At 39.2% G+C, this 25,562-nt stretch overlaps 1 protein-coding gene across 1 annotated transcript in view; it reads right to left on the reverse strand.

Moving 5' to 3' along the window:
• rims4 (regulating synaptic membrane exocytosis 4) overlaps window positions 1-8,092 on the reverse strand; it is a 56,562-nt gene extending 48,470 nt beyond the window's left edge. Inside the window, exon 1 of the mRNA XM_044349626.1 lies at window positions 6,727-8,092. Within this exon, the coding sequence (XP_044205561.1) occupies window positions 6,727-6,823 (97 nt within the window). The 5' untranslated portion in view covers window positions 6,824-8,092. The remainder of the gene's footprint in view (window positions 1-6,726) is intronic.
• Window positions 8,093-25,562: the final 17,470 nt, after the last annotated feature.

Genomic DNA, 25,562 nt, shown 5'->3' on the forward strand with positions numbered 1-25,562 from the left:
TTTGTAGTCTTAAGTTAAGGCATTAGTGTTGTGTGTGTCCATATTTTGTCCACTCCTTTTATTTCACAACAAAGACTGAACACTCTCACTTGAGAAATTGAAAATTTATTGTGTACAATTGAGTGTATAAACCACAATTACTCACTATATCAGTGATTACATTTGTATTATCTGTCTATGTCATGAAGTTGAAATTGAGAGGTTGTCATCTCGTCAGTCTGTCTGTCACTTACAAGCAAGTTGAAGACAGATTAGCTTGACGTACAGACAGTTGACACTTAGCTGATCATATTTTTACCCATAAGAGGCCATTTCTCCTTAAAGGGAAATTATGGGGAATATAAAACAGACCAAATGGACCACAAGGAACACATTTCTGATTTTTTTTTTTTTTTTTTGGAAATTCTACTTTCAGTGTCAAAGATCTGTAATGTAACATATATGTCATAACGATATTTCCCTAACTTGTTTTATATCAATTTGTTCAAGAAATGTTGTTCAGAACAGGTTAAATGTAATACAGGACGTCTTTTTATTAAAGTATCAGAATTGTTAAATGGATTGAAAACTACCTTTAGTAACAAAAAACTTTTTAAAATTAGCTAGTAAAATTAGCTGTCACATTTGCTGACCAGGCACACCGCCATTTTGGAAGTGATGTCATGGCTACACAGATTCACACATTGTCACATGGCATGACTGTTCAGTAGATGTTACTGAGGGACTTCATGAGTTAAAATCAAGGATAAAGCTGTATAAGGAATTTGTCACCATGGGTTCTTATGGGTTAATGTAAAATTCAGTAAATTTAGCTTACAAAAATTTGTATTTTTACTTGTAATTGGAGGCAACAGATGATTCTTTTCAAGAATATGATTTATCAAAACATTCACCTGCCGCACTCTTGTAGATTTATAGATCATATTCAGACCAACAATGCTGCCTCAACTTTTGTGGCAATGTAACATAATCCAGCAACACATAATCAAATACACTCAAATGCACATTCCTGCTAGACGTGTTTACTTTACAAATCATCAAGATGAAGGATAAAATGACTTTTCTGACATTAAGATGCTTCATAAGTACATGCTGGGAATATCTGATCTAAGTCTTCAAAATGAGCTACTAAAAGTTTTATAATCCAAAATACAAACACAGAGAAACAACAGCGAGGGCTGTAGCTTATCAGGGAGCCGAAGTGCTCTAGCTTCTATTTTTATTACTTCACTTGATGTCCTGCTGCTGTAGAGCACAGATTTCCTTCCTGTCCTGTCAGTGAAGTACATTTGAATTAAATTAATTTAAGTGAGAGAGAGAGAGAGAGAGAGAGAGAGAGAGAGAGGAAGAATTAAACAAAGAGAGCGAGGGGAAAAGGAAAGAACGAGAGAGAAAACAAGAGGGAAAGTGATTAAAAGACGATTTAAGGTGGAAAGACAGAGTTAACCTGCAAACAGGATTTTTTTAAACCGCCGAGGGGGGAAAGGGGGCTGAGAGAGAGAGAGAGCGAAGGCTTGACAGAGAGACAATAAGACAGAAGAGGAGAGAGAGAGAATTAACCTGCAATCAGGCCTCTATTTAGCTGCAGTCAGCCACAATCAGCAGCCATATTAGCATTTAATTAGACTGAGAGCCACAAACCACGGCCTGCCGCTCCGCTCTGATTACCTCACACACTGCCTTCATATCTGTGTGTGTGTGTGTGTGTGTGTATCTGGAGACGTACCTTTGTATTTGTATAGATACATGTGCACCTAAAATCACAACTGGGTGTGTAAATGTGTGTGTGTGTGTGAGTGCTCTTAGAGGTTTGTGAAGGTTTGTGTCTAAGTTTTGATATTGATTCGTCACGGGTTTCATGGCGACAAAAGAGCGGCCGTCACGTTGAAATCTGCTCCCATGTGTAAAAAAAAAAAAAAAAAAATCACACCTACATACAGGTGATGTTCCCAACATGCCGACCTTCATCAGCCTCTTCGTGGTTGGCGTCAGTAAACACACACACACTTTGGAAGCAGGTGACAGTGTGAATTAGCTTTGGCAAGGATCCTCATGTGTGTGTGTGTGTGTGTGTGTGAAAGACATGGGTGGTTTCCCCTAAGACACCTAAACACTACCGGGATCCAATTTTCTAGGAAATCTGTTAAGTTACAAAATCTATTATGTTTCTATATGATAGCCGACAGTTTGTAATTACGTGAGGTTTTTTTTTTTTCCTCCTCCTCCTCTGGGACACACACACGCTCAGAGAAGCACAAACACAATTAAACTCATTCTACTTCCCCATTTTAAGGTGACATGCTAGGCGAAGCTTACAGTGAAGATAATGGAAAATTAAATGATGGGAAGTAACATCAAACTGACATTAAGGACACGAGATGTGACGTTTGAAAATGTTTCCACCTGCTTATTATTATTTGCTGTGTTTACTTGGTGTCTAAGAAACCTCCAGTGTGCAGTGTGTGTTTCTCAGGGACAACTTTCTGCTGAACAGATCAAACCACTTTTTTCTTATTGGATAGTTTCATAACTCTGCTGTTCACCGGATGAAGCCGTTCTAGCTGGAGTGTTGATGTCCACCAGCTGTGTGAGTGGATTATCTCTCTGCTCTTTTTTTCCGCTCTGTTATCTTTACACAGTCTGTTACTTGTGAATGTATATAAATGTCTATATTTAATGACAATTTACATAAAATGTATATTTAATGATGCATTTTACTTGTATATATAGCTTGGTTTCCATCCAAATATAATGCAAACTTTTATGGAATTTCCAGAAAATCAGCAAAAAAAAATAAACCGCGTCTCTATCCACTGATGCTATGTGAATATTAGGAGTTGGTTCATCAAGATAAACAGCTGGTGGCACTAATTTCCCAGTTGGGGGCCATTAAACCATTGCAGAGGAAGAGGGTGTAACAAGATGACATCATAACAAGAGCACCAGTCAAACCTCAAACAGTGAAAAAAAAACAATGTAGAAACCATGACGGAAATATGGCATTTAAGTTTGGTTCATATATTAGCATTACGGACTCCTCATGGCTCCACATAGATCTGATGTTTTCATCTCTTCAGCAGAAGTTTCAGTGGATGTTTAAGTCTCATGTTTCATGTACGTCATAATTACTTTGCTAAGTCTGTTTTCATTGCACTTTGTTGCACTTTTCTGCCTCAGCCAAGCGCAAAAAAACGTTTTCACCATATTTCTGGATTTTTCCTGACTTTCCACTCATGTATTTTCATGTGCAAATTGAAAATACCATTTAAAACAGGTGGATGGAAACGCACCCACTGATTTTGTCTTAACATATTTACAGTAAAATTTGCTCTTCTTGTTTGTAAGTAGGTAGCGAGAGAGCGAAAGGAAGGGAGACGGAGATTATTTTACTGCTGCTAACACACAACGAGTGAGGAAACACGGTGTGAGGTAGCACGATAATTAAAGTGTGTAAAGTACAGCCACAAGGCATCTTAATGAAATGTAACGACACGTAATGAAACATGTATTCAGTATGCTTGAAAGGCATGAAAAATGCCGCCGACACAACTCAAAACCTTATTCGAAAATGTGGCTGCTGAAGATTGAACACATTCAGACATCTGCTTACAATAATAACCACTTTGTTTAGACCGCAATCGTTCCTTTACATCTGCAAGGAACGATTCCGGTCATGATTAAAGAAACGTCAGATGGTTTGTTGGCCCTTCCGTCCACCCTGACCTCCTCCAGACTAACGTCACCTGACCTGCCTCCTCTGCTCCAGATGGACAAGAGTTATAATTCTTATGGCCGCTAGAGGGCTTTGTCATTTAGTCAATTCTACCATCTGAAAAACAGGTCACAATCATTTTCTTCTCATATTCTTCCCTTTATCAGGTTTGTGTCTCGTTAAGAATCTTACTGCATAAACATAATTACTTACCGACATCTGTGTGTGTTGCTGAGAAGTGGCAGGTGTAAGTGGTGTGCTAAAAATGAGCTACCCTCTCAGTACTTTGGGGGAAACGGTTTGGTTAAGACTGATCTGCTCCATGTCTTGGACTGAAAATTACACTGATTTGCTATGTAAATAATGACAACAGGTGGTTTCAGCCGAGCAGACTATTTGATCTCTTTTACCAACAACTTCCAGCTGTGTGAAAACAATCACATGAAATACTGCTGACCATGCTGCAGCTTTTGTTCTCTCATGTTTTTTCATACGGTTATTATGGAAATGTTGGCGAGGCAACAGCAACACTTAAGTTCTTACAATCAAAGCAAAGAACAACCTTAAGGATAGGAGAGGGTTTTCTATACAACTCTGATGGCCATGCTCAAATTTAACTGTTAGGGGACATCATGCAAGCAAAGATTTGCTGTTGGGCCCCTACTGTTCCCCTCTGTGAATGTGTACGTCCCCTGTTGCTTTCAAGTTGTCCCCATTAATTCCAGAACCAGTGCTCCTATGCTAAAGAAATACTCAATTTGTGTTACTTTTGCAAACACAATTTCATTAGGAATATGTGTCATATGAGCACCGTCTAAACTGAAATAACACTCTTAAACTAGATTGTGACACTGAGTCCTTCTACAAGACATGCCCACAAACATAGCTAATAATGCAAGACCCATTGATACTTTAGTGGTGCAAAAACCCTTTACAAGTTGTAATTAATTACATAAAATTACCAGAACCACATGACATACAGTGATCATGTCTTTGGTGGCCATGTTGGATGTTCTCTTGCAGAGCTTTGTTCCACTAGCATCTGTCACTCAAACAGTTTTATCATTGAGCTTCTTTTACATTATGTCATTTATATATCAGTGTGCTGTGTCCTGTAACCACACCCATCAGTGACATCACAGTGTACTGACACACCCAGGAGTACACTTTAAACCACTGGAAGTAAGAATCAGTTTATTTCTCACCACTTGCAAGACCAAAGTTATTGGTGAGTCCAGGTTACTACAACTACAACTATCAGTCATTTATCACTGTAATGTGTCATGTTAGCTAGCTACAACCATCAGTTGTCTCCCACTGGGAGGCTTGATATAAACAAGGTGTAAAGACACACTTTTAAAACGTTTGCATTATTTCTAAATATTGAAAATGTCAGTTGATAAGCTTACAATGTATAAAATATAGAACGTGTTTTCTGTGACCTATTTAAAGTTAGCTTATACATACATTAAAATCTGCAAACACATTCTGATCAAAACGTGTTATTTTTCCAGAGATACTTTCATACAGAGGGTGTACTTTTATCCTTTGCATTCATTACTTTTATCAATTTGTATGGATAAGACAATCCAGTGCTACAGTTAGGATTAGTACGGCAGGAAACCAGGGCTAATGTTATGTAGCAATAATACCACTTCAGAGCAAAATCAATTACATCATCTGATGCATCCACTTTGAGGAAATACTTGATCCGAGCGACAATCTCATCATAGAAAACCTGACATAACCACACAGGTGCGCAAGGCTCTCCCTCTCTCTCTCTCTCTCTCTCTCTCTCATTCTGTCTCTCTCATACACACACACACACACAAACACATACACACACACACACACATACCAACAACACATCAATCTTGGTCTAATTTTGCCATTGTTTTACTGACTTAACTCATCTGATTAAAGGGGACTAGAATAACCAGTATATAATAGGAATATAATAAAATGTTATTTTTCAATATACCAGAGCTAATAACACACATGACACATGCTTTTTGTGGAAAGATTTGAGCACAATTGGAGACGAAACCCACCAAAATTTAATGTTGCTTAAACCCAGAAACAAGGGGACAACATGCGATTTGTCTTTGTGGATGAAAATAAAGACAGTCTCACCATGCAGAGTCTAATATGACCAGATGTATGAACACATGTATGTAGCACATAAATACAGCCATACATGTATGACAGCATGCAACACATACAGTATATACTGGACACACACACACACACACACAGTGATGTATTTAATTTTGCTAAATACCAACATTATTGACTAAGTGGAAATCTACCTGTAACTGCCATGTGAGTGGCTTTTTTGGGCAACAATTTAACAGTAATATGTGTCCTGTCAATGTTACCAGAGCTGCAACTAACAAATATTGTTCAGTATTATTTAATCTGTCTATTATCTCTTTAAGTAATAGATGAATCATAAAATGCACAACACAATTTCCATCTTCAGATGATTTGTTTTGACCAACCAACAAAGATACCAAACATATTAACTGTTTTAATTCTATAAAACAGAGAAAAGCCACAAATTGTCAGATTTGAGAAGCTGGGACCAGAGAATGTTTGGTATTTTTGCTCCATAAATAAATGTATTATCAAAATTAATGACAATTCATTTTCTGTTGGTCAACTAATCTATTAATCAGCAAACTGTTTCAGCACCACTGGTAGGTCTCATTGGATCATTTCACATATTATCACATAAAAATGTGAACTTTGGGTTTTGGAAAATCAGCCGAGATAAATAGTAAACACTAACAGTATACAAGGTTTTTCCAGGACATACACATGTTGAAAGGTGATTTAATGAATGAGACTGTTTTACATAACACACTGACGTTCGGAGGGAAACATCAGTTTTCCAACAGACAGGTGACAAATAACATGTGCCTTGTGTCCTATGTTTTATGTATGGCTCCATTAATTTTATTGTGGTTGTGTGTGCTTGTGTGTGTGTGTGTGCGCATGTCATTCCCACTCACCCCCATCGTCCTCGTCGAAGGAATTCATGCAGGGGAAGTAGATGGCGAGGGCCTCGAAGGACGCCGACAGGCTGATACGGCTCTGCGATCGCTCCATGTAGAGGCCCGCCGTCGGGCCCGGGTCGGCCGGCTTGGCCAAGCGCGGCTGGGCATTCTTCACGCGGAGTACGGCTCGCGGCGTCTTGGATGGCTGTCAGCTGCCCCCCACGGCAGATCCACCTCACCCCGAAAAGAAGAGTCAAACGAGAACCCCGAGACGCTCACACCGACTTAAATCGGTGCAAAGAACTCTCAGCAAGTGGTGGCAGAAGTTGACGTCAAAGAAAGATTCTGATGTTGCTCTTTCTCCGTATGTTAGATGAAATGCAAGCTCCTGTGGTGCGAAATGATCCTAAGAATACAAAATGTGAAGATATGTCTCTGTTATTAGCTCACTTTTGATGAGGTGAACTGTTCTAATGACTGATATCTTTGCTTTTTTCTATTTTTAAACTATCTGTGACTGTGCATAGCAGAGTTAAATCTCTCTCTTCCTGTCATCTTCTGCTCCGGTGTTTTTATTTTAGTTTTGCTTCCGTTCTCTGGCAGATGCTCTTGTACATCCTCCTGTTCATCCCTGTCTTGTCCTCAGAAGTCTAGCTGATAGTCTGGTGGACTTGACTGTTGTCTGATCGTAGGTCTCGCCTGCTTCTTCAGGCTGATAAAACCAGATCTCGCTCTTTTTGTTTCACAGCAAAACTCCCTGAACTCTGCCCTCTGCATGTCAATCTAACACCCCCCCCCCCTCCTGTTTATGCATTCACAGCCGGGATGCCTGGTCTTCTTCAGATCCCAGTAAAGGAAGGAAGACGGGAGGAGACGCTGGTGGTGGAGGTGATGTTGACGCCCATCTTGAAACGTGTTGCTCTCCGACCGAATCAAAGCTTTTCCTTTCTGTCGCACGGCGTTGTCATTTCCTCATTCTTTGACACAGCGAAAGCATTTCTCTCACACAGACAAACTGACTTTCAAAACCTAGGAGACGTCAGCTGCAGGAGCTGTTGCGAATCTGCTTCGTTTTCCAGATCGGCTGGGAGAGCATCAGTTGCAGCAACAATTGCAACTGAGGGCAATCTGTTGCTTCTGCTTTGCTCTGAATTGTAATGCAGTTACTGTTTTGTTGTTTGCTGCTGTAAATCTTCTCAACGCTGCGCTGCTGTCAGCCAGGTTTGCTGTCTCCTTCTCTCCTCCATCGGTCCTGTGTCGCTCCGTTGCCGTGCCGATGCTCCAATGACTGTCTGCTCCTAAGATGGGAAAGGACAGAGAGAGAGAGAGAGAGAGAGCGAGTGAGAGAGATGATGAGAGAGAGAGAGAGAGAGAGGCTGTACTGTTTAACAGCTTGTGTCTGACTGGACTCATTCAGTGGCAAGCTGTGAGGAGAGCGAGAGCCGGGGGGGGGGGGGGCGGGGGAGGGAGAGAGGGAGGGCAAATGGAAGACTGTTGCTGGCAGCCCGGCCAATCAAAATCCGGATGAGGGAATATGGGTGTGGCTTGGGGACCGTGGAGGCAATGCAGGGCAGGACAAGTTTACAATGTCTCTCCCTCTGTCTCTCTCTCTCTCTGCATCTACTTATGTCTCTCAAAACCAGTGGTCAAAAATAGGGCTGCAACTAATGATTATTTTTATGATAGATTAATCGATTATTTGTTATTTAGTCTATAAAATGTCAGAAAATGGTTAAAAATGTTGATCCAGGGTGCAACCTAAAATGTCACAACCAAAAGATATCCAGTTTACTACCATAGAGGATTAAAGAAACTAGAAAATGTTCACATCTAAGAAGCTGGAAAAGACAGTTTTAACATTTTTCTCCTTTAAAATAACTCAAAACGATGAATCGATTATCAAAATAGCTGGTGATTAATTTTCTGTCAATCGACTAATCGTTGCAGCTCTAGTCATAAAACCAAGCGCAGATCATAAGAAATACATGGAACAAAAGCCCAGAGAGGTTTTCAAATGCTGAACAAATGCCTTTCCTTGAGTCATTTTAATGCAGAATATGACCACAAATATGACTATGTGTTATGTTTAAGGCAGAAAATGAAATTAAAGACCCGAAAAGACCTTATTGTGATTGCCTGCAAAGTTCATTCATAAATGATAAGAGGAGCAGATTTCAGGTAACAGCTCAATAATACTATTTTTCCTTCGGGTTGGTAAAACTGCGCCATGCTGTGCCGTAAGCAATCCAAATCATATTTTGTAACGTGGACGTAGCATGAGTGGTTCTCCATTCAACTTAGTAAAACAGATGACAACTCTAATGACGTGTTTAAGGTGTGATAGTCTGCACAACCTGCAGTTACATGTTGTAGCACTGAGAGCAGCTGTGGAAGAAGTATTCAGATCCATTACTTACGAAAAAAACGTTGCATGCTAAAGCAGCAAACCAAACATTTCCTACTGCTGCTAGTTCACATTAAAAGCATTCAACTGATGAACCGATGAAACTCTGAGTTTCATAGAGTTTCTTTGTGAAGCAGTCACAGAAAACACAATGTATTTGTCACGGAGGTTAGCGTTGACAGCGATGCTTCATCAAGTCTACAAAACATTTCATTCATATGATTTTTTTTTTTTTTTGTCAGTTGATACATTATAAATATTGCAGCGAGAAATGGAACAGGAAGGAACAGCCACATTGAGATGTTAGATGAAGAGCTGCGGGTGGCACAACTCCAACTGTTCACCGGCTCCTTTTACTGAGTCCCGCTGTTCTGTGGAAAACCGCTTGCGCTGTGTGTGTGTGTGTGTGTGTGTGCAGCATGAAATCATATCACATTGCAATTGTTATTGACTTACTTTTGTATTAAGTTCGTTTGACTGCACTGCAAACAGATCCACCGGTTGTTCCTTTATTGTATTTCTGACAAAGATCAAACGGGACTAAAATATGAAGGATTATAAATTCGACGACATACAGACAGCATGTAAGTGTGTTTTTATTTGATTTGTGTGATGTTATGCTTCATTTGTGCAGCAGAGGGAAAGAAACGGTCTTTTAACATTGTTCCCTGTGATATTTTAAAGTGATCCGCTGGAAAGAAGCACTGAAAATGTTCATATCTTGATTGGCGCTAACTTCATTTCTTGTTTTGTGATGTTGTGATTCACCAATGGAAAGGTTTTACTATGAAACATAAGTAGCAGGAAGTGATATCGCTCTGAGTTAGCAGTAGCTGGAGGAGAGTGTTGATTGGAGAAAATGAACTTTGCACTGGACTTGGAACCTCAAAAAAGATCATTAGGAGGATCCGTTTTGACCATTTAGTGATCGTTCCTCTGGAGATCCTTTTATCTTTCATCCTTATTTCTATGTTGTACACATTCCTTCGCCCAGAGGTCTCACTGACTTCTCTCTCTCTATCTTTCTCCTTTCATTCTTATCTCTTATTTTCCTTTCTTCCTCATCTCTCTTCCTCCTCTCTTTGTCTCTGCATTGTGCACTCTTTCCCTCTTGTATCTCTTGTTTTTTTTCTGTGAAGTAGAGACAGAGAGGGAGAGAAGAGATGGGCTGTGTAATCAGCAGTGCTTTGCAGGGCTCCATTCATCTTTCTGCTTCCACAGATAGAAGCCATAGGGGACACGCGCGCACACACACACACACACGATCAAAATAAACAAACACCGACACACTTCACATTTTGAGACAAACAGATACACACATGCAGGCAGTAACAATCAGTTAAATCACGTTTTTGTATATGTAATTAAACATAGAAACAGATACAATACCCACATATGCAAACAAATGTACACACACACACACACACACACACACACACACACATATATAGGTAACAGTCAACCATTCATATGATTAATCAAAGAACAACAATACATCACAGTACATTTATGAAAATGTCAGAACTGGCAGCGCTGATATTCTCCTGTAAACACACTGACTAAAAAAGAAAAACCAAACTTTCTGGAGAAATAAACTCTTTGCTAAAAGTTCATTTTAAATAATTAACTAATTTTGAAACTACTGTGTGACAATGTTTAGCTTGTTTTAAGTAGTGCAGGTGGTGACTTACTGACACATGTTTGTCCCTCAGGTAGCTGTATGTGTTCGCTGCTGAGATCATTCAGTGCTACAAACACGGATTCTGCTGGTAACGTTGCAGCTGATACCAGCTCTCGTACATACTCGCTGCTGAAAAATACCAAAAGCATTTTAAGGTTAAGATGATTGTGAAATCTATTTTACAAACCTTTCTTAAGCTTTAAAGGTGTTTCCCAAAAGCATCGTAACTGATGCTTTTGGGTCTTAGAAATGACAGTTTAACAAGTGTTATTAACTCGAAAGAGGCTAAGACCATTTTAAGAAGATCCGCAACTTTTAGGTGGAACCAAAAACTACATGTTATATAGACGTTTTCACTGTTTTCCTAGATTTTTAGGTGTATATTTTTTTTTCATGAGCTGATGTTCTTTTTAAGTGACGTTGGATGTTTTTTTTTCTATTTATGGCGTATGTTGTCTCACACTTATGTCGTTTGTCCCACACTTACATACAGCAAGTCTGATACCGAAATGGTGAGAGAATAATGTACAAATTCATGAAACTTATAGGAACAGCCACTGCTTCATTTTAGTTTAAATACTACCATTAGAGTAATGTCTGCTTTGAGCAGAAATTAAATCAATTGAAGTTTACTTTTTTAAACTGGCTTTCACCCAATAACATTGGGAATTATATGGACTGTAGACTGCTTACTGCACATTAAACTTAGTTTTCATACTGAATACTGAATTTCAAGTATAAAACATTTATTTGCGTAGTTTAAAACATTTATACTTTGTAATGTGTGTATTTTCAATATATATGGCAGCTTACAGACATAAAGACATAAATAAGATGTAAATATACAGTTTTAGTTACCAACGCATATGCATGGACAGTGGCTGCGATTCCAGCTCCATTGCTTTTACTTTCTGCTTGCATATTTTCATGTATACACGGAGGATTCAAAATTGTATCCTCTAGAGGGCAGATTGGGGCCTAATCATCCCTTGTCTTCACTGGAATATCTGATCGAGCGTCGGCATGGAGACATCGTATAGATGAGGGTAGTTGTGAACAAGCTCTTTGAGTTTCTCTTCTAAACTTCCACCATTGTTGTGACCAGAAACTGCTACTGACCTTATTTTGTGATACTGACCCACCACCACCAGTCATGCGCTGAATTGTATCTCGTGGACGTGTAGCGTTAATTTCTGAGGATGTATACAAGCAATGCTCCCAAGGAATGCAGGATTCATAAGCTAACCATGATGCACACTCGAACACCTAGTTAAAAGCAAGCACTCGATCTTAAGTGTCTAAGTGACTAATGGGGAGCAACAACACTCAATACTGAATGCATGACTTTGAAAATCTTTTAGATAAAACTAAGCTACACTTTCTGTATTCCAACACTCCTCTCTCCAACTCTGTCATGACTGAATATTTAGCTGATTTCGACAACGACTCAACTGTCTTGAGATTTCACGACGAGACTTCTCCTTGAGTGAGACTTGGTTAGAAACAATAACAAACAGACTGAATTATGCTCCTTTCCTAATGTTGTCGGACACTTATAATAACAATCTGAGCCTGTCAGTGGCAAAAACAAGCACATTTAGTGGACATACATCGATGGGGCTCTATTGCCTCGTTACATTACATTGCAGCCTGTTTCGCAATTGCAGCAGCTCTCATTCAATACTGGACCAATTTCAAGAATTGTTGTCCCCATTAGTCACTTAGAAACAAAATGATGGGAAAATAGGGTTCATAGAAACACTCTTAACTGGTCAATTGGTATATTTTTGTTTTTTTTACTTTAAATTAATATTCTAGTGGGATAAACACAAATGCCGACCACTTCATTTCTTGACAGGACAATGTAGCAGAAATTGTTTTACTTCCATTCAGTACCAACGCATATTAGCATGTCCTGCACACTTATGGTCTGAAAGGTGACAGATCACTTTAAAACTCGAGAACCTGAAAAACTCGAAAGCTCAGTATATTTCAAGGTCTAGCCCCGGGTACTTCCCGGCACTGCTGCTCTGCAGCTTCTCAACTGATGATTAAAATTTTAATTTTGTTACAATTCCGAGTTTCACCGCTTCAATGATGATTTATTGATTTTATTTCCTCAAAAACACAAGTAGTCTGCTTCCTGTCTACTCATTGTAATCAATTTTTTAGCTTCATCTTGAATATAGATGGAAGTCTGTTTTAGTTTGTGACTCACTTGTTTTTCCTGAGAGGACATCTTATATTAAGTGTCTCCCACTGCCTTCAATCTTCCTTTGTCATTCAGTCATTTGATATGTACCGCTGTCTTCTCTCCACTTGAAACTTCAGTCAGTTTTGTTCATTCAGCAAATACAGGCCAGAGAAATGTAAATGAATCCTGTAATTAGTGATAAACAACCTTATCAACACTGTGCAGACATTTTTAGTCACTGGCCTTTTTTTTTATATGGTGGATGTCGTATTTCAGGGCCCCGTTCATGTTTGTGTTAGTTTCAGTGAGAACCTGCCGATGCCTCATAAAAGGCTTTTTACACTGCGATGCTTCTGTCCTTGTGTGCCCTGCTGAGTGTACTGTGGCCAGTGAAGTGCACTGGTATCATGTTGACAAGTGCTCGCCCGCTCACTGTGAGCATGCTGTCCAAGCACGCCTTATCACAGGAGCATTGACCTTTTACTACAAGTACCTGCCTCAGCGTCTTCCTCCGCCTTTTTCGTGTCGCCGCCTGTCTCTCTCTGCCTCCCTGCCTTTTACCTCCATCTGCTCCTCTGTCAGACCTCTGTCTTCCACTTCGCATTTACATTTGTCTTCCGGCTGCTTTCATCAGTTGTCTACGCTTGTCTGCTTACTGGTTTACTCTTCTACCTGCCGGTCCTTCTACTCTTTCCCCTCCATTGTCTGTCTGAATCAGATTTCCTGTCTGTTAACTTTCGCTTCTGCCATCACCCTCATCTGTGTCTCTATTTGTCTACTTGATTCTTTGTCTGAGTTTGATTTGTTGATTGTTTTGCCTGCAGTGTTCCCCACTAGTGGTTATCTGTCTATTTGCCTATATATCTTTTTCTGTGTATGTATGTGTTGAAGGATAAGTCTGATGTTATTCTATATCTTTCTTATTGTCAACAAGTCCTATGAAAAGTTCAAACCCAATAATGAATTGATCCTACGGACAAGTATTGTCTGTGTATCCAAAGCCTCATATATCATATAGTACAAAATCCACAGCTGAGTTTATTACCCAGCAATTGTGCTGCATTTATTACATTGCACTGCAGTGCCCAGCTGTTTTTTAAAGCCTTTTTTAAAAAAAATGAAAGTACATATTAATGACCAGTTTTTAAAGATTTTTAAAGTTTTAAGATTTTTAGAGTTTTTGAGTAAGAGTAAATGGGCTCAGGGTCTGACAGCCATGGACAGATGAGGGGTGTCAGAAAGTGCTGTGATAGGAAGTAACGCATCATTCATCATTCAAAGATTCACTAAAAATGTTTTTTAAAGCTTTTGATAGACTGAATAAATCGACAATCTTTTATTCTTTTTTTTTTTCATTTCAGTTCAATTCAATTTTATTTATATAGTGCCAAATCATAACAAAAGTTATCTCAGGGCACTTTTCAGACAGAGCAGGTCTAGACCGTACTCTATTAATTTACAGAGACCCAATAATTCCCCCACCAGCGAGCAGTTGGCGACAGCGGAAAGGAAAAACTCCCCTTTAACGGGAAGAAAGCTCAAGCAGAACCGGGCTCTAGGTGGGCGACCATCTGCTTTGACTGGTTGGGTTGAGAGAGAAAGAGGGAGGGAGGCGGAGAGGGGAGAGAGACACAGGGAAGCGTAACCAACAATACCAACAACAACAACAACAATAACAATAATAGAGATGACTTGCAATAATAATAGCAATAATATCCGGAGAAGGCATCCAGGCTGGACCAAGCTGTCATCCCTCGGACTTGGGAGTTTCCTGTGAGATGAGAAAGCACAAAAATTTTGAGGAAGAAGTCAAGTTAGTAACATGCATTAATGGCATATGAAGGCATACAGACGGAGAGGAGGAGGTGAAGAGAGGAGCTCAGTGCATCATGGGAAGTCTCCGGCAGTCTAGGCCTATAAAAGCATAACTAGGGGCTGATCCAAGGCGAGCCTGGCTGGTCCTAACTATAAGATTTATCAAAAAGGAAGTTTTAAGCCTAGTTTTAAACCTTTTTTTTCCATGTTTGCTATGTAAGAGCAAACCAATGTTGTATTTCTGTACTACAATCAAGCACATATGATGTAATGTGACGTATTTGTCCCGAAGTTCTTTATCGAAGTTTTTGTCTGTGGCACTCTTTTTGCACATTCTGCCATGCTGGATCAACAGTTATTACAAATGACTGTTGCACCTGGATATATAAAGCACAACATTTGGAGTTGGAGTTGTACAGATGGGAAAACAGTAACCATGTAATCAAGGCAACAAGAAAAACAGAGGCAACATTTATTTTAAAGGGGACATACTGAGCTTTTTGTGGTTTTCTGTCATTTATATAGTGTTATGATGTTGTGAATGAATGTGAATTTATGTAAAAATGCTCCCTGTAGGACACTTCGTTTGCAATGTTATTTTCTTGTTTTTTTAAACTTTTGAGACGTTGTGCATGTCCATAAACAGCCATTCATTTCATAATCTTTGGTGCGGAGGTTGTTCACGTTGTCCAGTCTCATATTTCAGATCAGATTTGGGCTCAAAGGGGTAAGGATGTATTTTGAAGTTGTCATTTGGCATAAATGACAAGTAAAAAGAAGTGAAATCCTACTACTATTGTTTGTTTACAAGCCTGCAGAGAAGCCGCTTCCTGAAGCTGGCCAATCAGAACAGAGGGAGCTCATTGGGAGGGGGGTCTTAAAGAGACAGGAGCTAAAACAGCCTGTTTCAGACAGAGGCTGAACTGAGGGGCTGCATAAATGATGAGTATAAGATAAATAAGGATTTTTGTAACTATAAATCATGTAAAGATATTCCAGTGGAGCCCCAGAATAAAAATATGGACCCGGAAATGTGCACAATATGTCATCTTTAAGATAAGCGTAACATGTGACCTCAGGTTTTTACAAACAGTGGGTCAAAACATTGTTCTGTTTTATTGACCTGATGTTAACTAACATTTATTTTGATAAAAATGTCCCAAAATTGCTTTGGGTAGGTTAAGATTTCCCCTAAACAGACAGGCATCCCTGAAGCTGTTGAGCTAAATTGTAGCTAAACAGTCACCAGCTCTGCAGCAGACAATTATGATGACAAGTTTTTGTTAAGAAGCCAAATCCTAATGTACAGTTGCACTTTGCAAGCAGTTTTTCCACCTGAAACCTGTTTTTTCACATTTCTGCCCTTCCTGCAAAAAGCTTTAATTAAGAGAGCACCAGTGAAGTAACTTTAAGTAACATAAGCCACTTTTGCCCGGTTGAACCACGACCTCGACGGTGTGACCAGGAAATGGCATAAAGGTCACATCTAGCCTGCCTGCTTGCCTGCCTGCCCCACCAAACCTTGGCGTTGCCAAGGCAACTGCAAGTTGCAGCAGCGACGTCAGGATCAGCTGACACTGATGTGAGATGACAAGACCACCCAGAGAGGAAAAGAGAGTGAATGGAAAACGCCAAGAAATAATTAAGGACCTGACATGGAGACGTTTCCTAGTGGTGTGTATTTACAACGACATGCTGTAAAACAAGACAGAAGCTGAGGAATACAGTGGAAATAGATAAATACAAGATGAAAAAATAATAGGGAAGGGTCTCATCAGTGTTCAAATCAGTTATTTTTTTAAATCACACACACGCACAGCCATGTAGTCGACTGAGATTATGCAATGCAATGTGTGTTATTCCACTATAATCCTGCTTAACATTGAAACTTTTATAAGTAGAGTAGAGCAGGTCTAAAGTGCTCGCTTTTCCCTTCCTCGTTTTCTTCATTCCCTCTCTCTCATAAACACACATTTATACCCTTTTCTTTTCTATTTTCTACATCTTGTAGCTCTTAGTTTCCCTACATCTGTCTTCTTCCTTATTCTTCCATATTATCTCTAAAAAATTTTTTTGAATTTTACTAATCTGATTCCTAATTTTATTTTCAAATTTTTTGGGTTCTCTAACTTACAACACACTTTTATTTTAGTTTCTATTTTACTGAGCTCTTTTAAGTTGTTTTTATTCTAGAAATCTATTTCACTTTATGATTTAAGGTCTGGGAAACGTAAATTAATCAATAAAAATGTTTTGGAACATTTACACACTTTTTTATATTTGTATATATATTCTTTATTTCGTCTCCCTCTTATCTTTCTCCTCCTTCTCTCTCTTTTTTCTTTTTAAAATTGTAAATATCTGTTTCATAATCTAATAGGAACTAGAGCTTGAAGAAGCAAAATTTCACTGCTTTCAGCTTTGCCACCTGCTGTGTTGCCGTACATGTGACAATAAAACTCAAAAAAATCCCACTTGACAATGTTTGGTTTTTTTTGTTTTTTTTTTAAATCTCTTAACATTCATGTCTTGCAGTATTGAATGAAGGAAGGAGTGTAGTAAAGTTGAGGCTTCCACAGCTGACTGGATTTGAAATCCCAAAGGATTTCAAAATCCATCGCCACAACTACCTCTCCTCTGAATCACTGGATTTTCCAGGACAAACATACTTTTACGGATAAAGCTGATGGTCATGGCTGAAGTCAAGTATCGACATCGGTAATGTTCCGTCAGCGGTAAACGATGCAGAGTCTTTACACTGAGTGATTTATTCAGGTTTCTGAGCTCTCTAAAGGCACTTAAAGTCAAATTGTTTGCCAATTTGTGTAAAATCTGGGAGAATCTGCCCAGTGTTGATAGTTTGACAGAAAAATATGACAGCATTGTTTTTGGTTTACAGCAAAAACAATGAAATTTGTCATCAATATATGAGGCACATTGGTTGATTATTGAGAGAATTTCAGTCACTGAGATAAAAAAAAGACAAACTTGGGAGAGAGTGATACTTGTTTTATTCACTTTTCTGTGGACTGGGTTTGAGTGTGCTTACTGTGCAATTAAAATAATAATTAGAAGATGCAAACCACTGCGATAACAGGTAAAAAAAAAAAAAAAAATGTTGGTAAGGTTTACGGTGAGAGCCCACAGGGTGTTCGGAGTGGTGGGGTCACATATGGGGATAAGATTTGGCGCCTCCTCTGCCTTTTCCCACGGCACAATTCAATATCTACACAGGAGGCGTAGTGTTAAGGCCAATTCATGCTTTCCACGTCTGCGGACAGCTGTGGACTTGCATGCAGTTCCATACATACTTTCGAGTGTTCCACATGTACGTTACTAGTAAACAGGGTTGCAGCGTTATAACTTTCCAGAGTTGTAAAATCAAGTCTGTGAATATTACAAACCGCTTTGCAGTGCCTCTTGGATCAGCCTTTAAATGCAATAATCTGTTATTCCAACCAGATTTGCTGGATTGTATTTCATTGTATCATGTAGATGGGCTTTTAAAATACATAAAATGCAACAGTAAAATACACATAAAACTGCACAGGACTCAATGATACAAAAAGATACATTACAACATGAGACTCAATAACAAAGTGCATACAAAGCAGCACAAAACACAAATAACATCTGTGGAGGTCTGCAGAGGGCCTTGCGGACACGGGCAGATGACAAAATTTGCATCAGCTGGACCAACGCAGACCCTCGGGGCCACGTGGACGTGGAAAGCGTGAACTGGCCTTTAGCAAATATGTTAGCAGAGCAGCAGCAGCTTCAGGTCTGTTTGAGTGTCTACACAGAGTGCATTCAGGAGCAGTGTTGAGTGTAAGTCACCAGTTTTGGCAGCAGCCACGTCCACAACTATTACAGATAGTTATTGAGACACAATATCACAAATTTCATACAAGTCTTGCAGTATTTTCCACAATCTTGAAACATTGAAACATCACTTCAGCTGATCAGAAAAAGGACTAGCTGACACAATGGATACACTATTTGGCCAGGAACCTTGTGCTTCACAGTTACGCTGTCTCTTTTAGTGTCTAACACACACACACACACACACACACACACACGCGCGCGCTGACGTCAGTCTGTCAGTCTCGCTGTGTCTCTGGGGTCCATCCAGGATGAGACAGAAGGCTGAGCAGCCAGAGGTAAAGACCTCCACTGAGCTACCACAGTGTGTGCGTATGAGCGTGTACGTGTGCGCGCGCGTGTGTGTGTGTGTGTGTGTTTGTGCATGTGATAGATAGAAAGAATGCGTGTTTATGAGACAAAGAAACGAAGAGCTTTGGCTTATTTTTGTGACACCAGACTTTTCTGTGTGTGTGTGTGTTCTTGTGCAGACACAGTGAGGGGGACAGATAAAGATGTTATATAACCTTGCCATGATGGATCACCAGGTAACCCTGTACTGTGTGTGTGTGTGTGTGTGTGTGTGTGTGTGTGTGTGTGTGTGTGCGTACCTGTCATGGTAAGTCAGTCAGGACAAATCTATCCCCACCACACACACACAGACACAAAGTGAAACCACAAATCTCTCCTCCATTACATCAGAGAGCCCGGCCCTCATTATTTTTAGTTTATTAGAAAAAAAAATCCTCAAAACTCCTCAGTATTTACTTTGGACGTACAAACAGCTGTTGATCAATTAGCAGCACAATCAGTCTGTAATTTTGCCATTTTTTCATGATTTGGATTCTGGCTAATATTAATTAATATAATCAGCAGCCTTTTTGTTTTCTCTCACTTTGTCTCTTTATTCCAACAAGTCCTCAAAATAAAATGACAAAATCCATCGTTGGTCCACTCCAGAACGACACATACAAGTGTTTTCTGATCTGAAACTATCAGCACGATGACATCGTTTGTCTGTGCCGTTTTAACGTTTTATGATGTGACAACGCTATGGTTAAAGTTTGGTTAGGTTTAGGAAACATCGTGATTTGGGTTAAAATTGTTACGATTAAGGGATAGGGCTGGGTTTAAAAAATCAATTTCCAATTCAAATCAATCTTCATTTGAATTTTCAGATATCGATTCATAAAATCTGAGATTAATGTTTTAATAAATGCCTTTTCCTGTGGGTTTTAAATCCGAAATGAATCCAGACATCATCCTTTAGGCTTGGCGGTCAGTGGAACAGCAGCTAAGGTCTGGTTAGGTTTAGGGGAAGATGATGGTTTGGGTTAAAATGATCACTTAAAACGTGGTGTGGGTTAAAGTTACTACTTTCTTAAAGTAAGGCAACCTTTGTCGTCATGGCAACAGTATATACACCACGACAATCATAGTAACAGTTTTTAAAAAACGGTCCCAACTCGCAGTTGGAAACATGACACTCGTGACACGGAAACAGGAAGTGAACAGCGGTTTCCTGCAGCAAAGTCCAAAGTCTTTTTGCGAGTTAGGATCTAACCAGCCAGCCAACCCGCTACCACCGAATATGGAAATTTGTCACCTTATATAGACGTCATCTGAACTGTGCCAATTCTCCAGATCATAATTACTAAAGCAACTAGATGTCATCACTCAAATGTAACTATTGGTCATTTTTGGCAACTGACATTATGACATATAGTGTTGTTTTTCTTGTCCACACTATTCAGTCTCAAGGACTCATGCACAACCTTCAATTTCCAGTTTGAGTGATTTCATGTTTTGTTTTGTTTCTTATTTTAACTAATCTCTGTTGACAGGGTGGCTGAGAGCTTAAATAGGAGCATAATGGTGATCCATTACTCTCTCCTACCTCCATCACACACAGATTTAAAGTATATACCCATTTCTAATTCTAACATAAACCCCACAAAAAGCCATTTAGAGGAATTACTCTCAAGGTCTCTCAAGGTCTTACAACTCAAATTAGTCCTCACAAAGACAGAAGTAGGCTACATGACAAGATGCTTGTTGCTTATAATTATATGGGGTCATCACCATAAGTGATTATTTCACTTTAGACAGAAATTTGTTTCATTTTAAATATCAAAAACATTGAATAATTCAGCTTTACTGAAAACATAGAAGAGTATAAAATAAAACAGAGACATCCTGCAGGTGTTTGTCACACACACACACACACACACACACATGCTTGGATGTTTGCATACACACAGACGCACACAAGAGGTCGGGACATCTCCACATGTGTATATGTGGAGATATATAATCATGATCACAAGCAAGCATTTACACACATGCACATAGAAAGGAGAGCAAACAAACCAGGAATAAAAGAGATATTTTGGGAAACTGCAAAATGTGTTTTGTGTGTGTGTGTGTGTGTGTGTGTGTGTGTGTGTGTGTGTGTGTGTGTGTGTGTGAGTGTAGGAACCAGGGGAGGTGAGCAGCTTTGCACCGGCACGTGATATGTGCAGCTGTTTGTCTCCGTGCGTGTGTGTGTGTGTGTCCCAGTGGGCGTGTAAATATAGAGGTGACATTGATTCGTCTTTGAGGATGAGGCGTTCCTTCCCACGTGGCTCTGTATCTTTATTTTCTCCCTCTCACACCTCTCTCTCTCTCTCTCTCAAACCTCTAACCTCCTCCTCTCCCATTTTTTACTCCCTCCTTACCTCTCCTAACCCTGCGTTTCTCTTCCCTCCTCCTGTCACTCTCCTCCATCCTCATTTCTTCTCATCCCTCATCATCACAGCGAAGGGGATGTTTGTGTTTTAATCTCACTAAAACATGAGCTGAGTCATTTGCTTAAAGTCTGAATAAAACAGCTCTTACTCAGTGTGATGTATTTCCTGTTGAAACAAGAGATTTAGGCAGCAGAGTCTAAATTAATTTATCAGTTACGGGGAGGGAGGCGGCTGGTTATAGGAGGTGATGATGGAGATGATGCTTTAACTATTGCAACCCTCTGTTACTGCTGCAACTCTCTGTTCTCGCACCGCACATATGCTGTTTATAATGATAACAATGGAAGGTTTACCACTGAAATTCTTTGTCATATTTGAAACAATAGGTCCTTGATTTCAGAAGGTGGCAGAGAGTCTCACTTTTAGCCATTGAGCGTCAACTTGTGTCTGAATGTTACTTTAATAGTCAAACGTCTGGTGGTGAAGACTTTAAGCTTTAAGCAACTTTGTATTAGTTTCAGTTTGAATCAGACTTTGCATGGAAGTATTTTAAATATACAGAGATGTATACATGTTATTATGCTGCTGTCACAGCAATATTTTTCCTGTCTGAAGTCTTTGTCCTGCACATGCTCACAAGTAAAAAGCAAATCAGAAACATGTACATACAGTATATTAAAAAAAATTAGTACATCCTTTGGTCAATATCACTAAGATGTTAAGTAATTACAAATCCTTTCCATTTAATACAACTGTATTTGTTTTTAGACAATAGCCAAGAAGAATTCAGCTAATTCGCTTAATTAAAAAATAATGTTTGACTAATGTAATTATAATGAAAAATCCATATTTAAGAATGAACGGCAACAATATCCTTTATGTTTTAATATTTTCAATGACAGATTTGATCCTCCTGGGTATGGATGATCCTGGTTTTGCCCAATTGTGTGGAGAGATGTTCTGTCATTCTTCACAGATTATTCTCTTCAGCTGCTCTTTTGCTGGAGGGGTTTTGTTGCTCTACTTTCCACTTTAAAATAAAAGGTGTTCTATTGGATTCAGGTCAGGGGACATACTTGGCCAAGTTATAGTTTTCACTTTTTTCTTCTTTGAGAGCTCTTATGTGATTTTTTTCAGTTTGTCTGGGATCATTGTCACGTTGGAAAATTCCTCTCCTGCCAACCTCCTTGAGACTGAGAGTCATCCTTTCATTCAGTATTTGGGTAAACAAACTTTCATTCATTGTGCCATCTATAAATGTCATCTCCCCTACGCCTTTTACACTCATGCACACTCCCACCTCCATATTTCATTGTCGGCATTATGCAGTCACTGTGGTAGACCTAGCCAGGTTTACGCCAAAAATACTGGACCCCATCTGATCCAAACTAATTTATTTTTGTTTAATCTGACCAAAGAATGTGCAGCCAGTGTTCGTCAAGCTTCTTTTCATGTTTCTTTGGCAAAGTTTAATCTTGGAGTTTTGCGAGCAATGGTTTTCTTTTTGGACGTCGTCCACAGAAGTCGACTTCAAGCAATGTCCTCCACGCTGTCTGAGCAGTCACTGAAACACCCAATTCCCACAGATAATCCTTGTGCCAAGTCAGAAGTACTTGCCCATCTGTTTTTCAATGCAAGGTTGCATTAATAGTGAATTGTGTGTGTGTAGTCATTTTTTTTCGAGGACGGCTACTGTGCCTTCTGTTATCGGTATTATGGATCTTCTTGTACCTCATCACCACTGCTGCATCTGTGTTTTAGCTTCTGTTCAGTAGCCTGCTGATGATCTTTTACCCTCTTCCACCTTTATGAAGTCTCACAATCTGGTTTCTTACTTGTTCAGGCAAGCCCTTACCATGGGGAACCGTGATGCATGAGACACAACCCAGGCTAAAAGTGAGAACGCTGCAGCGTTCACAGGTTCTTTTATAATCTTGTTCAGGCAATTAGTCTTAATTGGAAGTCACAAGTGTAATCTTTTTGTATCAGTGGTCACAGGTCTACTCACTTGTTGCATTGAGGTTGTACTTTGAGGCCTGCATTTTCAATTTAGTCTATCTAACCTGTTTTCATTACAAATCAAACACTTCACCCTAAAAATACTGCAGTTATTGTAAGATGATGCAATTTTGAATCATTTGACATTTTAGTTATTTTGTACAGGGCTGTACTCAATTTTGTTATATACTGTATACATGACCAGCCTTCAACCAGAAATCTAGCTAAAGAAATAAAGTTTCTCTAATCCTAAACTTTGATTACAGAAAAAAAAAATGTTATTTACATGATGTCTAAGAAGTCATCTCTGGAGAAAGATGACTGTAACACAGTTACTTACGTAAACACACTAACAGAAAGGTAAGCTGGTTATGTAGAGCAGGACGTGCAGATTAATCATCAAGAATATATCATATTTGTTCATTATTTTAATATTAAAACAGTCAGAATGCACCTTTATATACCGACCACATCCATTCTCTGTTCTCTGTTTCTGTCTCTCTCTCTGACCTAGAAACTATGGAAGTAGAGAATCGTCTTTTCAGCTTCTCAAATGTGTTTTACAAACACACACACACGTTTATCTTTGTGTGTATCTGTGTTCCTTAGTTCCTCATGGAGAACTCAGGAGATGGTATGTCATGTATAGTGTGTGTGTGTGTGTGTGTGTGTGTGTGTGTGTGTATTGGAACATGCTAGTTAATGGGCCTGGTCTCTCTGTGGTGCTGCAGACTGAATCCCAATCACATGTTGAGAAAGTCCCAAGAGAACACCAGTTCAATTCCTCATTCCAGTCTTTCATCTGCTCCATCACTCACTCTGAGTGTGTGTGTGTGTGTGTGTGTGTGTGTGTGTGTGTGTGTGTGTGTGTGTGTGTGTGTGTGTACAGAGCATGTAAATAATGATTTTGTGGCCATGACTGTGTGTGTGTGTGTGTGTTCAGGGAAACAGGAGGAAGAAAATAGTGGAAATGGGGAATGAATAGATAACACAGAAAACAAGGGGCTGGATTTAAAAATGACTCTTCTTCAATTATAATATTTGATAGCTAGAAGAAAATTTAAAAAAAACAAATTGACTGACTCGCTCCAAAAGAGTATCAATTTCTCTTTGAAATTGTGAGAGCGAGTAGCAGCTAGTGGGAAAAAAGAAATTAAAAATTAAAAAAAATAAATTTAGGTTAGTGAAATATGCTGCTCCATGTTGGAAAATGCACAACACAGTATTCTGACCATCTGGTACAACCTGACTAAATAAACCAGTAAGGCAGGTGAATCGCTGTATTAATATATTTGTTTCAGTTTAACGATGCCTCGACACGGATGAGCGTTTTGGATTTCACATGAATAAAAGTCGCCCCAACATGTCATTACAAAATTCAACAGGTGGATTGTCTTTTAGCTTTCATCAAAGGACAAAACCATATGTGACACCAGTTCAGTTCTTTAATTTGACAGAAGTCATTTTTCAACACATTCACCAAGTGGTTCCCACTCTGGGTGCAGATAGAAGAAGGATAATGCAAATTTTTTCATGTCATTCTACATTTATCTTTTAATATAATTCCACAACCTTAAACTGAGGTGACATTTACATCAGTTATATTGGATTTTACATTTCAAATATATTAAAACTGAATAAATGAGCAAAAAACATAGAAATCACTGCATTAAATTTTTTTTAATACGCAGTAATACTGCAGCTAATGACAACTCACTTACCGGTTGTCATAGTAACACAACATGCTTTGTACCTTGCATTCAGGAGGGGATTCATGTCGAAGAAAATCTTAGAAAGGGGTTGAAAGTTTGTACTAAACTATATGGTACAAATTTTCGCTGCAGGAACTTAATGTGCAGCCATTTATCTGCTTTTGTTTCCACTGTAGAGTTCCTGAAAATAAATTTCAGCACCACTCAGGCGGAGATAAATCCAAGTTCCAGGTACTCTCTGGAGATGGAATATTGGGTTGTATTTCAACATACAGCTACAGAATATCTGAAAAGTGTGTTTCAATACCTTGTTATTTATTTGTCCGTGCAAAGTGTAGATTAATTGCATAGTGTGGAGGAGTTTGCTACTGCTTTAAAGGATAAGGCTGATCTACATACAAGTATTATGTGTGTATCTAAAGCCTGATGGTGTGGCTCATTGATGTGTTTTTAATCG

The sequence above is a fragment of the Thunnus albacares genome, chromosome 4 (genome assembly GCF_914725855.1).
Source record: "Thunnus albacares chromosome 4, fThuAlb1.1, whole genome shotgun sequence".
Taxonomy (NCBI): Eukaryota; Metazoa; Chordata; class Actinopteri; order Scombriformes; family Scombridae; genus Thunnus; species Thunnus albacares.